We start from the raw sequence: 13,486 nt of genomic DNA on the forward strand, positions 1-13,486 counted from the left end.
CGACCTCCAGGCGAGCTCGACCCCCACCGAGTGTCGACCTCCTGGCGAGCTCGACCTCCGGGCGAGCTCGACCCCCAGGCGAGCTCGACCTCCTGGCGAGCTAGACCGCCTGGCGAGCTCGGCCTCCAGGCAAGTGTCGACCTCCAGGCGAGCTCGACCCCCAGGCGAGCTCGACCTCCTGGCGAGCTTGACCTCCAGGCGAGCTCGACCTCCTGGCGAGCTCGGCTTCCAGGCAAGTGTCGACCTCCAGGCGAGCTCGACCCCCACCGAGTGTCGACCTCCAGGCGAGCTCGACCTCCAGGCGAGCTCGACCTCCAGGCGAGCTCGACCTCCTGGCGAGCTCGGCCTCCAGGCAAGTGTCGACCTCCAGGCGAGCTCGACCCCCAGGCGAGCTCGACCTCCTGGCGAGCTCGGCTTCCAGGCAAGTGTCGACCTCCAGGCGAGCTCGACCCCCACCGAGTGTCGACCTCCAGGCGAGCTCGACCTCCAGGAGAGCTCGACCTCCTGGCGAGCTCGAGCTCGGCTTCCAGGCAAGTGTCGACCTCCAGGCGAGCTCGACCTCCAGGAAGAAGTCCAACCCAAAAATTGTGAAGGCAATCCCAACCCTGCCAAAGGCCAAAAAGGGAAAAGTACCAGCCCATAATTTCCCACGACTCAAAAGGGTATAGCGGCCCCCACATATCAAAAGGCACGGCCACGCACCAATGACCTCAGCTTGTTTGTTTTCTGGGACCCACCAATAAACCATACTGTCATCCCAACACCAATCTTTCCACACGCCAACGAGCTCAGCTTATTTGCTCTCGGCTGGACCCTACCAAAGCCCTCAACACGCAACTCCAACTACTATAAATACCCCATCTCATTGAGGAGAAAAGAAAAAAGAGAAAAAGGGAGACAAATCCAAAACAAGAGGCCGACTCATCCTAAGAAAAGGCCCATTCATTCCCAAAAAAATCGAGACTTCTCTCTGCTTCTCTTGATGCCATCCTTGGCCTGAAGCGGATTCACCTCGATTTTCCGTTCTCAGAGGTTCTGAAGCTCGCTCGGGGACTTCCCGGACCTTACCCCCTCTGACCGAACGCCCCCCAGTGCCCAAGCACGCCCCTAGGGCTCTCGACTAGAGTCCCCCTGCGCATCTAACACGCTAGGCGCACATGCGATCTCCGAAGTTCTGAGACGCCGCCGAGGACTCCTCTGCGCCCCGTCTCCCTCGTCGAGCACGCTTATCCACCACAGCTCCGTGCCTCGCACTGCGTCTTACACGCCCTGAACTACGTCATGACCTAATCCCGACTAAAGGGTACGTGGGCAGCCAACCTTTGGCGCGGTCACACCCCTCATTCACCCTACTCGCTCATTTTCCGGCACGGCGGAGGTACGGGTGTTGGGACAACTTCTCCGCTCGACCACCGCGTGGTCATAGGGTCCGGCCCTAGACCGAACCGCGGACCGGTTTTCGTGTTGATCCATTTTCAGGCATTAACAGAAAGAATTAAAAGGATTTGAGAAATTGAGAGAGTTTTAGATTGAGTTGTGAAGAAATGAGGATATGGCTTATATAAATATATATATATATATATATATATATATATATATAAATAATGGATATGGGTATACTTGTAAGAGAAAAATCTACATGATAAAAACTTGATTTTTTTAAATGTTCGAGCCCGTAATAGTAAAAAAAAAAAAAAAAAAAAAAACTATAATATCTGAGTTGAAGAAATGATAATATATATATTATCGAATTGGAAGACCTGAAGCAGAACATAACTTTCAATATTATTGTTCTCTAATTGCAAAATTTCATTTTGTTTCTCTAACCGGGACCTTATTTTGATACGCGTTTGAAATCATCCAAGTGTTATATTCTAGTTTATTCAGCTTCAAAGGCCTACATTTAGGAGAAAATAAGAGATAAAACGAGAGGAAAAAAAACTATTATGAACGAATGGAAGATGTATTTCTATCACGATAAAAAAAATATTAACGTTCATTTTGAAGATATAGAGTATAAAAAAGCTTTGATATCAACGGACCGTTGCGAGAGAAGAGGTGGGGCCCACATGTCAGGTAAATCTTACTCTTCTCCCACTCTTCTCTCATGTCCGTTGACCGCTGATGAAAATCATTTTCAATATTTATAAGGCATTTTAATATAATAATTAATTTTCTCTTTTGCAAAATATGTACATGAAACGTTTGAAATTTGAATACGGTCCTTATATGCTAAAACACACACACACGTATATATATATATATATATATATATATATATATATATATATATATATATATATATGATATAAGAGCATCCCCACTGGAGCGCTAAATCCCACCTATATAGCGTGGGATGCTCCAGTGGGACTTCATATTCCACGCTATTATAGCGTGGGATTAAAGTTTTGAACAGTGCAGCGTTATTTGTAGCGCTGCACTGTTCATTGCTTTATAAGTTTTAAAAATTACCAAAATGCCCAGATTTTATATAATTATTTAATATTAATCCCTAAAATTATTTTTTTATATAAAATTTATAATTTTGCATAATTTAAAAGACAATAATATTTTAATTTGAGCACTTGTGGGAAGAGTATTCTAATTCCGAATCATAATTGTTGGGTTCTAGTTACTGTTCATTGCTTTATAAGTTTTAAAAATTACCAAAATGCCCAGATTTTATATAATTATTTAATATTAATCCCTAAAATTATTTTTTTATATAAAATTTATAATTTTGCATAATTTAAAAGACAACAATATTTTAATTTGAGCACTTGTAGGAAGAGTATTCTAATTCCGAATCATAATTGTTTGTGTTAAAGTTACTTTTATTTGTTGGGTTCTAGTTTGTTTTACTTTATTTTAATTGAGTTGTGTTGTATTTATTTTATTTTAATTGTGTTGTATTGTATTTTATTTTTTGTGTTGTAATTTTTATTAAATAAAATTTTATTTTATTTAATGTGTATTTATATTTATAATTATAATTAATTTATAGAGTAATATTTTACTCATTATCATAATTCTTCCAAATATCTAATTAGTAATAATAATAAAAAAATATAGGGGTAGAAGTATAAATAAGAGATAAAATGAGATAAAAATAGAGTGGAAAATAGAGTGAGAAATAGAGTTCGGGTGAGAGAAATCACTGTTTACTGAAAAATAGAGTGAGAAATAGAGTGATCGGTTGGAGATGGCCTAAGAGAACTACAAACGAATTGTTGCTTTATTTATTTAAGGCACACTATTTTCGAAAACAAATTTTTTTTAAACAAAAAAAATATTTTTCTAAGGACAGTTTTGTTGTCATCTCTAACTCACAACCTCTATTTTGGAGGTGGTGTGAAATTATCAACTAAAATATGTTAAGTACCACAAACAAAAAATACTTAAAAGTTACGTTTATAAAAAAAAAAAAAAAAAAAAAAAAAAAAAAAAAAAAAAAAGTGAGCCCATCACTAAAACATCGACCCATAAATACCATAAATATATATATTTTATCAACTTTAAAAAAACATTAGTAACATCAGAAGAAAAAAATTTGCTTGATACTTTAATATTTTAAAAAACAAAATTATTAGTTTGAATAGATTTTTTTGACTAAAAATACATTATTTTAAATTATAACTCTTTATTTCTGTTTTTATAAAATCTTTATTTTAAGTGTATAAATAGATTCAAGTTGTAAAAAAAAAAAAAAAAAAAAAAAAAAAAAAAAAAAAAAAAAAAAAAAAAAAAAAAATCGATTCAAGTTTTCTTAGGAGATCCAATTTCATTTTTTTTAGAAAGATCCAATTTCAATTTCATGTGATAAAATAAGTAAACCAATTAAATGAGAGAGAGAGAGAGAGAGAGAGAGAGAGATTGTAGATGAGGGTCAACATGTTTACTTTTTAGTTTCCATTGCCTGTTTTTCCTTCACTTATAGTTATTTGCAAGACCTTCCCATTCACTTCGTAGATCAACTCGATTCGCTTCATTCCAATGATTTGATCAAACCAGCTTTCACTTCGAAGCACCCAATTTTGGTTTCTTACTTCTCAGAGATTCCGTGTAGAGTTTCTGCGCATAGTTTTCAAAGTATTCAAGCTTTATTTAATTATTTATCTATTTGGATCAAAGAGAGGTTAGAAAAAAAGAGCTTTGATCCATAAAATATAGATTATTTGTGTTGCAGATTTCACTCGAGAGAGCAATTTAATCGCATCAGATTTGTTTGGTAGTATCATTCAAATGTAAGATTTAATTGTATATATATATTCCCTGAAACCACCCACTTTCAATTATTCGATCTCATCTTCTCAAATCTAAGATTTGCCAAAAGAAAAAAAAATTGAATATTCAATTAGCGATGAAACGTAATTAACGTCATTGTTCTTGCGCAGGTATACACAGAGCTCTTGATTTCATAGTTATTCAAAAACTGTAAGCTCATCTCTATATTTTCTGTTCGGCAATCAGATTATGGAACCAAATTTGTTTTTTTCTTTCCTCGAAATATTAACAATTGAACTGTGAATTCTCGCCTTAGATATTCCATTGCTCGGTATCATAGAATTTAAGCCTTGAGCTTCTCTTAGATTTGATGTGATTAATCTTTAATTCTCTTAGATTTTGCAATTAATTTCTCACAAAACCAACTGATAATTTTTTTTTTTTTTGGGTCAGTTTACTCTGATCTTTTGCTTGGATGGCCGATAATCGGAATGCGAATGCCAAATCGGCGAACGGGAAAGCATCGGGGTCGAGCTCCGGTGCCAACAACCCGTACGCCATCAACCTCGAAAACTTCAGCAAGAGGTTGAAGATTCTGTACTCTCACTGGACCGACCACAAAAGTGAGCTCTGGGGCGGCTCGGACGCGATCTCCATAGCCACTCCTCCGAGCTCCGAGGATTTCCGGTACCTCAAATCCTCAGCCCTCCACATCTGGCTTCTCGGCTACGAGTTCCCCGAGACAGTCATGGTCTTCACGAAGAAGCAGATCCACGTCCTTTGCAGCCCGAAGAAAGCCTCTCTAATCGACGTAGTGAAGAAATCGGCCAAGGAGGCTGTGGGAGCCGAATTCGTGATGTACGTCAAGCCCAAGAACGACAACGGGTCTTCGATGATGGAGAGTCTTTTACGGGCGATCAACAGCGGCGATCAGTCGAAATCCACGGTTGTCGGGTACATAGCGAGAGAGGCTCCGGAAGGGAAGCTCTTGGAGTTATGGGACGAGAAGTTGAAGAGCGGAGAGTATTCGTTATCCGATGTGACGGGCGGGTTTTCGGATTTGTTTGCGGTGAAAGATGATTCGGAGCTCACGAACGTGAGACGAGCCGCGTTCTTGACTTCGTCGGTGATGAGGAGCTTCGTGGTCCCGAAGCTCGAGAAGGTCATCGACGAGGAGAAGAAGGTCTCACATTCTTCGCTGATGAACGAGACCGAGAAGACTATCTTAGAGCCCGCGAAGATCAAGGTGAAGCTCAAGGCCGAGAACGTCGATATCTGTTACCCTCCGATATTCCAGAGCGGCGGAGAGTTCGATCTGAAGCCGAGCGCTTCGAGCAACGACGATAATCTCTGCTACGACCCGACCAGCGTGATTATTTGCGCTGTCGGGGCTCGGTACAACAGTTATTGCTCGAACATCGCTCGGACCATTTTCATCGATGCAAACGCAGTGCAGAGCAAGGCTTACGGGGTCCTCCTAAAAGCACAAGAAGCTGCGATCGGTAATTTAAAGTCGGGGAATAAGATAAGCTCCGCGTATTTAGCTGCGCTCGCGGTGGTCGAAAAGGAAGCTCCCGAATTGGCCCCGAACCTGACAAAGACCGCCGGGACCGGAATCGGCCTCGAGTTCCGAGAGTCAGGGCTCAACTTGAATGCCAAGAATGACCGGGTTTTGAAACCGGGCATGGTCTTCAACGTCTCGCTCGGCTTTCAGAACTTGCAGGCCGAGACCCGAAATTTCTCGACGCTGTTGGCCGATACCGTGATCGTCCGCGGAGAAACGCCGGAGGTTTTGACTCAGTCTAGCTCCAAGGCATTCAACGATGTGGCGTACTCGTTCAACGAGGACGACGAAGAAGAGGAGAGGATGAAAGTAAGGTCGGTGACGAGAACCAGCGGTGCCTTGCCGTCGAAGGCGACTCTGCGGTCGGGCAGCCAAGAGATGTCCAAAGAGGAGCTACGGAGGCAACACCAGGCCGAGCTCGCCCGTCAGAAGAACGAAGAGACCGCGAGGAGGCTCGCCGGCGGAGGCTCCGGGGCAAATGACAATCGAAACAATGGGAAGACGATCGGCGACCTCGTCGCGTACAAGAATGTCAACGATATTCCTCTCCCGAGAGATCTGATCATCCGAGTCGACCAGAGGAACGAGGCTGTTCTGTTGCCGATCTACGGAGCCATGGTTCCTTTCCACGTGGCCACCGTGAAAAGCGTGTCGAGCCAGCAAGACACTAACCGGAACTGTTACGTCCGGATTATGTTCAACGTGCCCGGAACCCCGTTCAGCCCGCTCGACACGAACTCCGTGAAGTCTCAAGGGTCGATTTATCTGAAGGAGGTTTCGTTCCGGTCCAAGGATCCGAGGCACATAAGCGAGGTCGTGCAGCAGATTAAAACCCTCCGGCGACAGGTCGCCTCGAGGGAGTCAGAACGAGCCGAGAGGGCGACACTTGTCACCCAGGAGAAGCTACAGCTCGCGGGTCACAAATTCAAGCCGATAAGGCTCCCCGATTTGTGGATCCGTCCCGTTTTCGGCGGCCGGGGAAGAAAGCAGTCCGGGTCCCTCGAAGCCCACACGAATGGATTCCGATATTCCACTTCGAGGCCCGACGAGAGAGTCGATGTCATGTTCACCAACATCAAGCACGCCTTTTTCCAACCCGCGGAGAAGGAGATGATCACACTCCTGCATTTCCACCTGCACAACCACATCATGGTGGGCAACAAAAAGACGAAAGATGCGCAGTTCTACGTCGAGGTCATGGACGTGGTCCAGACCCTCGGGGGCGGAAAAAGGTCCGCGTACGACCCGGACGAGATCGAGGAAGAGCAGCGCGAGAGGGACCGGAAGAACAAGATCAACTCGGAGTTCCAGAGCTTCGTGAACCGGGTGAACGACCTCTGGGGGCAAGCCCAGTTCAAGTCCCTGGACCTCGAGTTCGACCAGCCTCTGAGGGAGCTCGGGTTCCACGGCGTCCCCCACAAGGCGTCGGCGTTCATCGTCCCGACCTCGAGCTGCCTCGTGGAGCTCATCGAGACCCCGTTCGTGGTGATAACGCTGAGCGAGATCGAGATCGTGAACCTCGAGAGGGTCGGGCTGGGTCAGAAGAACTTCGACATGACGGTGGTGTTCAAGGACTTCAAGCGAGACGTGTTCCGCATCGACTCGATCCCGTCGACCTCGCTGGACGGGATCAAGGAGTGGCTGGACACGACGGACCTCAAGTACTACGAGAGCCGGCTGAACCTGAACTGGCGGCCGATTCTGAAGACCATCACGGACGACCCCGAGAAGTTCATCGAGGACGGCGGGTGGGAGTTTCTGAACATGGAGGTGAGCGACTCGGAGGGGTCGGAGGGGTCGGAGGAGTCGGACAAAGGGTACGTGCCGTCGGACGTGCAGTCAGAGTCGGGGTCGGAGGACGAGGCGGACGACAGCGACCTGTCTCTGGTGGAGTCGGAGGACGAGGAGGAGGAAGAGGGGACAGACGACGGGGACGAGGACGAGGAGGGCAAGACTTGGGAGGAGCTCGAGAGGGAGGCCAGCCACGCCGACCGCGAAAAGGGAGACGACTCCGACAGCGACCAGGGGCGGGCCCGCAGGAAGGCCACCTTCGCTGCCAAGCCCCGCGAGAAGAGGGCCCACCTTCATGGCCGCGCTGCTTCGTCCTCGTCTTCTTCGCTTCACAAGAGGCCTAAATTCAGGAGATAAATTTTTCTGTTTAGTTTTTTTTACATGCATACTGTGTTCTGATGTATAATTAGTTTTTTTTACATACCAAGGACTGAAGAACTTTTTGGTACTTTTATACATGTGTACTATAAGCCTGACTTGATAGAAGTTTTGGTTATCATTTTGCTGCTGAACAAGGGCAGTGATAGCCATGAATTTGTCCCTGCTTCATTAGAGACTAAGATAACTGCATCATTTTCGGTTCAGGCATCCATATTACCTCAAACAATTTATAGCAGATTTAAAGGGTTAAAAGCAAAGCCATATCTGAATTTCAGAAACGTTATACGTAAATCTTTAGTGCGAAAGTCAAAATTTCAAGTAGCTTCACCAAATTCGAGGTCAATTTTACCATACGAGTAGAACCAACCAACCCAATTAAAAATGAAGTCAAAAGAGAGTAAAACAGTCAAAACACCAGAAAATGAAAGATGAAAACTCTTCAGAGCCCAAAACATGAGAATCAAGAGCGAGAGATCATATTAACCTTCCAAATGTCATTCATACCAACATCCCAAAACTAAAGGTACCAACTTATAAACCAAAATATGACAACTTCCTCGTATTTTTAATAGTAGGAAAAAGAAACTAGGACTAATAACTTCAAACAAACTAGTACTAAATAATTCCATCAGAGAAAAATACCAGTACTAGGGGAACTGTAGCTGCCTAAATGAGAGAGAGAGAGAGAGAGAGAGAAACAAACAAAAAGGTGGATATAATCTATCGTCGCCTCTTCTGAGCAGAGGAGCTGGTAGGGGCTCTGGACTTGCCAAAAGCCTTCATCTTCTTCCTCTTCCTGTCCTCCTCGCTGTCCGAATCATCTCCTTTCTCTCTGTCTGCGTTGCTGGCCTCTCTCTCCAACTCCTCCCATGTCTTTCCCTGCTCTTCCTCCGACTCGACTTCATCGTCCTCTTCCTCGTCTTCGTCGGACTCCACCAGAGACTCGCTATCCGAGGCTTCGTCCTCCGACTCCGACTCGACCTCCACGTCGGACGGTTCGTACCCCTGGTCCGACTCCTCTGAGTTGTCCGACTCCGAGTCCGTCGCTTCGAGGTTCAAGAACTCCCAGCCTCCGCTGTCGATGAAGCTCTGGGGATCGTCGGTGATGGTCTTGAGAATCTGGCGCCAGTTCAGGTTCAGCCTGCTCTCGTAGTACTTGATATCGGTCGTGTCGAGCCACTCCTTGATCCCGTCCAGCGAGCTCGAGGGAATGGAGTCGATTCGCAGAACATCTTTCTTGAAGTCCTTGAACACGACCGTGAGGTCGAAATTCTTTTGCCCGAGCCCGACTCTCTCAAGATTCACGATCTCGATCTCGCTCAGAGTGACAACGAGGAACGGGGTCTCGACGAGCTCCACCAGGCAGGTCGAGCTGGGGACGATGAACGCAGAGGATTTGAAGGGCACTCCGTGAAATCCGAGCTCTCTCAGAGGCTGGTCGAACTCGAGGTCGAGGTCTCTGAACTGAGGCTGTCCCCAAAGATCGTTGACCCGGTTCACAAAGCTTTGGAACATCGTGTTGATCTTGTTCTTCCTGTCTCTTTCCCTCTGTTCCTCTTCGATCTCATCGGGGTCATACGCGGATCTCTTTGCGCTGCCCAGTGACTGAACCACGTCCATGACCTCGACGTAGAACTGCACATCCTTGGTTTTCTTGTTCCCGACCATAATGTGGTTGTGGAGATGGAAATGAAGAAGAGTGATCATCTCATTCTCCGCGGGCTGGAAAAACGCGTGCTTGATGTTTGCAAACATCACGTCCACACGCTCATCTTGCCTGGTGGTCGAAAATCGAAACCCGTTCGAATGAGCTTCGAGCGTGCCAGGCAATTTTCTTCCACGGCCGCCGAAAACCGGGCGAATCCAAAGGTCAGTCAATCTGATCGGCTTGAACCTGTTACCAGCCACCTGGAGTTTCTCCTGAGTAACAAGGGTCGCTCTCTCGGCCCTCTCGGATTCCCTGGCAACGACTTGCCGCCGAAGCGTCTTTATCTGCTGAACCACCTCGCTGATGTGCCTCGGGTCTTTCGAGCGGAACGAAACCTCTTTCAAGTATATAGAGCCCTGGTGCTTCAATGAGTTAGCATCGTGAGGAGTAAAAGCAGTCCCGGGAACACTGAAAATTATTCTGATGTAACAACTTCGATTGGTGTCTTGCTGACTGGAAACCGTCCTTATCGTTGCGACGTGAAACGGCACGATACTCCCATATATAGGCAACAGGACAGCCTCGTGTTTCTGGTCAATCTGAATCATCAAATCTCTCGGAGTAGGAACGTCGTTGACATTCTTGTACGTTGCCAGATCTGTTAATGTTTTCCCAGAAGAACCTTTGTCTCTTCCTGCTTGCTCATCACCTGCAAGTCGGCGAGCGGTTTCTTCATTTTTCTGTCTTGCAAGTTCTGCCTGATGCTGTCGGCGGAGCTCCTCTTTCGAAATCTCGTGATTATCCGATCGCAAGGTTGTCTTGGACAAAAATCCCTCTGTTGCATCAGCCTTATTTCTCTTTCTAGGCCCATCTTCTTCCTCTTCTTCTTCCTCATTAAAAGAGTACGCCACATCCTTAACAAGTTTAGAACTTTTACCTGTCACTACTTCCGTCCTGTCATTGTCAACAACAACTGTGTCTGCGAGCAACAGAGAGAACATCTGTTTCTTTGAAGGGCTGGTTTGATCCTGCAGGTTCTGAAAACCCAGACACACATTAAAAACCATGCCTGCTTTCACCAACCTGTCATTTTTCCCATTAAGATTCAGCCCAGACTCGCGAAATTCCAGACCAATTCCAGTCCCGGCAGATTTCGTCAGATTCGGAACTAACTCTGGACCCTCCGTGTTAACAACTGAAAGAGCTGCTTGATACGCATCACCAATTTTATTCCCAGGTTTCAATGCACTGATAGCCGCCTCATGTGCCTTGAGAAGGACCCCGTATGACTTGCTCTGAAGAGGATTGGCGTCAATCAGGAATGTCCGGGCAATGTTGGAGCAGTAACTCTTGTATCGAGACCCAATGGCACATATGATTACACTAGCAGAGTCATATTTAAGCAGCTCATCGTTCGTTGTAGCGCTAGGTTTGAGATCAAACTCACCGCCACTCTGGAGAATCGGAGGGTAGCAAATGTCAACATTGTCTGCCTTCAGCTTCGCACCAGCTTTGGAGGGGTCAAGTATAGCCTTCTCTGCCTCGCCCATCAAAGCAGAATGTGATACTTTCTTTTCCTCATCAATGACATTTTCAAGCTTTGGAACCACAATATTATTCATGACATTGGTGGTCAAGAAGGCAGCTTTCTTCACATTAACGAGCTCTTCCTTGTCCTTAACAGCAAACAAATCAGATAGCCCATTCGCTACATCACTAAGCTGGAAATCAGCATTCTTCAACTTATCAGCCCACAACTCTAAGAGCTTTCCTTCAGGCACTTCTCTAGCCAAGTACCCAACAACACTGGTTTCCTTACCATCTGCTTTCGACTGAGCACGTATGTCACGGAAAATGGACTCCATGAGTGCACTCCCATCATCATTCTTGGCCTTCATGTGCATCACAACTTCAGCACCAACAGCCTCCTTGGCGGGTTTCTTCACAACATCGAGCAAAGACACCTTCTTCTGGCTACATAGAAAGTGGATCTGCTTCTTCATAAAAACCATAATCGTATCAGGGAATTGATAACCCAGCAGCCAAATACTCAAAGCCGATGACTTCAAGTATCGCAGATCTTCCGATGGTGGAGGCGTTGCTGCTGCTAGGACATCAGAAGAACTCCACAACTCAGACTTGTTAGCGTTCCAGTGCGAATAGAGGGCCTTCAATCGCTCACTGAATTTACTCAAATCGATTGTATAATCACTTCCAGCACCAGCAGCCTTCCCGTTTGGAGGGTGAGGATTTCCATTGCGGTGATCGGCCATTGCAAATGATCTTTTTTTTCTGAAACCAGCCTGCACAGAAACAAAAATCATCCATCAGTAAATGACTTATTTTCTTCCGAGGCACTGCTAGTTCAGAGTTTAGATAGATAATCACGATAATAAGAAACAACTTGTTTATTCTTTAAATAAAACGCATGAGGAAATCTCCATGCCAAAATAATATACTAAATGAACAACCACGAATTTGAACTCGATTCACACACCTATCATTATTTGCAGACATGCATGACTTGCGAATTGAAATCAATAGATCCAATAACGAAATGAGGGTTCACATCACAGCTTTTCTAAGCAAATTAGGGTTTCCGAAAACCTACGGTCTGAACCGCCTCCAGTATTCAGAAAATGATAGAGCATAATTTTTTAAATAACCAAAATAAAACCCTAAATTATTTTTAAATGAAATTCTATTAATCAGGGAGAAAATGAAAACTAGGGTTTTCAAAAACACGAAGGTGAACCGACAAAAAAAAAAACTGAACAAAACACGAAATGAACACAAATAACGAGCGTTAAGACCATACACGAAAAAAATCACAAACCTCAGCTGAAATCGTTCCGCAAATATCTTCGAGCGGTAACCAATCGCGCTTCAGAATTTCACGAACGAATAACACGAGCCAGAGCGAGAGGTTCTTTGGAAAACGCAGGTACCTCGAAAAAACTCGAGGAATCGAAGCGCAAAAGTGAAGTAGAACGCGCTAGGGTCAGGCTTGCTCTGAAGCTTTTCGATTTCGAGAGAAGAAGACGAAATGGAAAAAGCTTGTAAGAGGAAATTTTTGAAGAAAAAAAATGGAAGCGAGAGTGGGAAAGAGTGTAGAAAGAAATTTTTGATTTCGAGGGCTCTAGAATATCTAGCGACTGAGTAACGCCGTTTTTTGTTATCCGAATGACGATAAGGGGCTCAAGTTTTGGGGGAAATTACGATTAGCTTGTGCGTTTTTGGGGATTTTAAAGTAGGGTTGTTTTCGGGAATCAAGTTTGTCTTAGGACAGTTGCTAAACGGCATCGTTTGAGGACTATAACGACGTCGTATGCTTTAGGCGGGGGCGGGAAATGGAATTCTATTTTATCCGGTGTGTCTGGCGGGAAAATTTTAGGAATGAAAAATAAAATTAATCAATTTTCACAATCTTCATTTTGGGAAGAAAAATTAGTATCTGCTTCTAATAAAATATTTGGGTGGAAAAACTAACTATTGTAGAGAAGTAGTAAAGGATTTTAAATTTTTATATATTATTATATAAAAGCTTTTGTTATGCAACAATTACATGTCCAAAATTAGAAAATATGATTTGCTTTAAGGTCTTCGCATTTTAAAAAATAAAAAAATAAAAAGAGAATTCATTCAAACTAAAATCCTACTAATGAACGATTTACAACGAGCTGAAAATCCACAATGGAGTGAGGATTCAAGAGCACGGTGACGCAATTTATGGAGTGAGGATTCAAGAGCACAGTGACGCGATTTATTCGATTTTTTCTCAGACCATTTTTTAAATTATGTCCCGAGTTTCGACATAAACCTCTGAATTTTGGAAATTTACACACATGGATGAACCAAGATTTGTATTTCGAGAACCT

General features: G+C 44.6%; 2 protein-coding genes across 4 annotated transcripts; one reads left to right on the forward strand and one right to left on the reverse strand.

Moving 5' to 3' along the window:
• Positions 1–3,853: 3,853 nt before the first annotated feature.
• LOC149381426 (FACT complex subunit SPT16-like) lies at positions 3,854–8,071 on the forward strand. 3 transcript variants are annotated; one of them, XM_089600960.1, is made up of 4 exons: positions 3,854–4,089; positions 4,171–4,244; positions 4,395–4,434; positions 4,678–8,071. In XM_089600960.1, the coding sequence occupies exon 4, from the start codon at positions 4,700–4,702 to the stop codon at positions 7,934–7,936; it is 3,237 nt and encodes a 1,078-aa protein (XP_089457086.1). In that variant the 5' UTR covers positions 3,854–4,089; positions 4,171–4,244; positions 4,395–4,434; positions 4,678–4,699; the 3' UTR covers positions 7,937–8,071. The 3 variants fall into 3 exon arrangements, with proteins under 3 accessions (XP_089457086.1, XP_089457085.1, XP_089457087.1); XM_089600959.1 differs by having other exon boundaries at positions 4,187–4,244; XM_089600961.1 differs by having other exon boundaries at positions 3,854–4,062; positions 4,187–4,244.
• Positions 8,072–8,414: 343 nt separating this feature from the next.
• LOC149381427 (FACT complex subunit SPT16-like) lies at positions 8,415–12,741 on the reverse strand. Its single transcript, XM_089600962.1, has 2 exons — positions 12,445–12,741; positions 8,415–11,911 (listed from the first exon to the last, which is right to left on the reverse strand). Exon 2 carries the CDS (start codon positions 11,879–11,881, stop codon positions 8,681–8,683), a length of 3,201 nt encoding a protein of 1,066 aa, XP_089457088.1. The 5' UTR covers positions 11,882–11,911; positions 12,445–12,741; the 3' UTR covers positions 8,415–8,680.
• Between the last annotated feature and the right edge of the window lie 745 nt (positions 12,742–13,486).

This window comes from Urtica dioica, chromosome 11 (assembly GCF_054948205.1).
Source record: "Urtica dioica subsp. dioica isolate 48M chromosome 11, U.dioica_male_clone48M_v1_H2, whole genome shotgun sequence".
In the NCBI taxonomy this organism is placed as follows: Eukaryota; Viridiplantae; Streptophyta; class Magnoliopsida; order Rosales; family Urticaceae; genus Urtica; species Urtica dioica.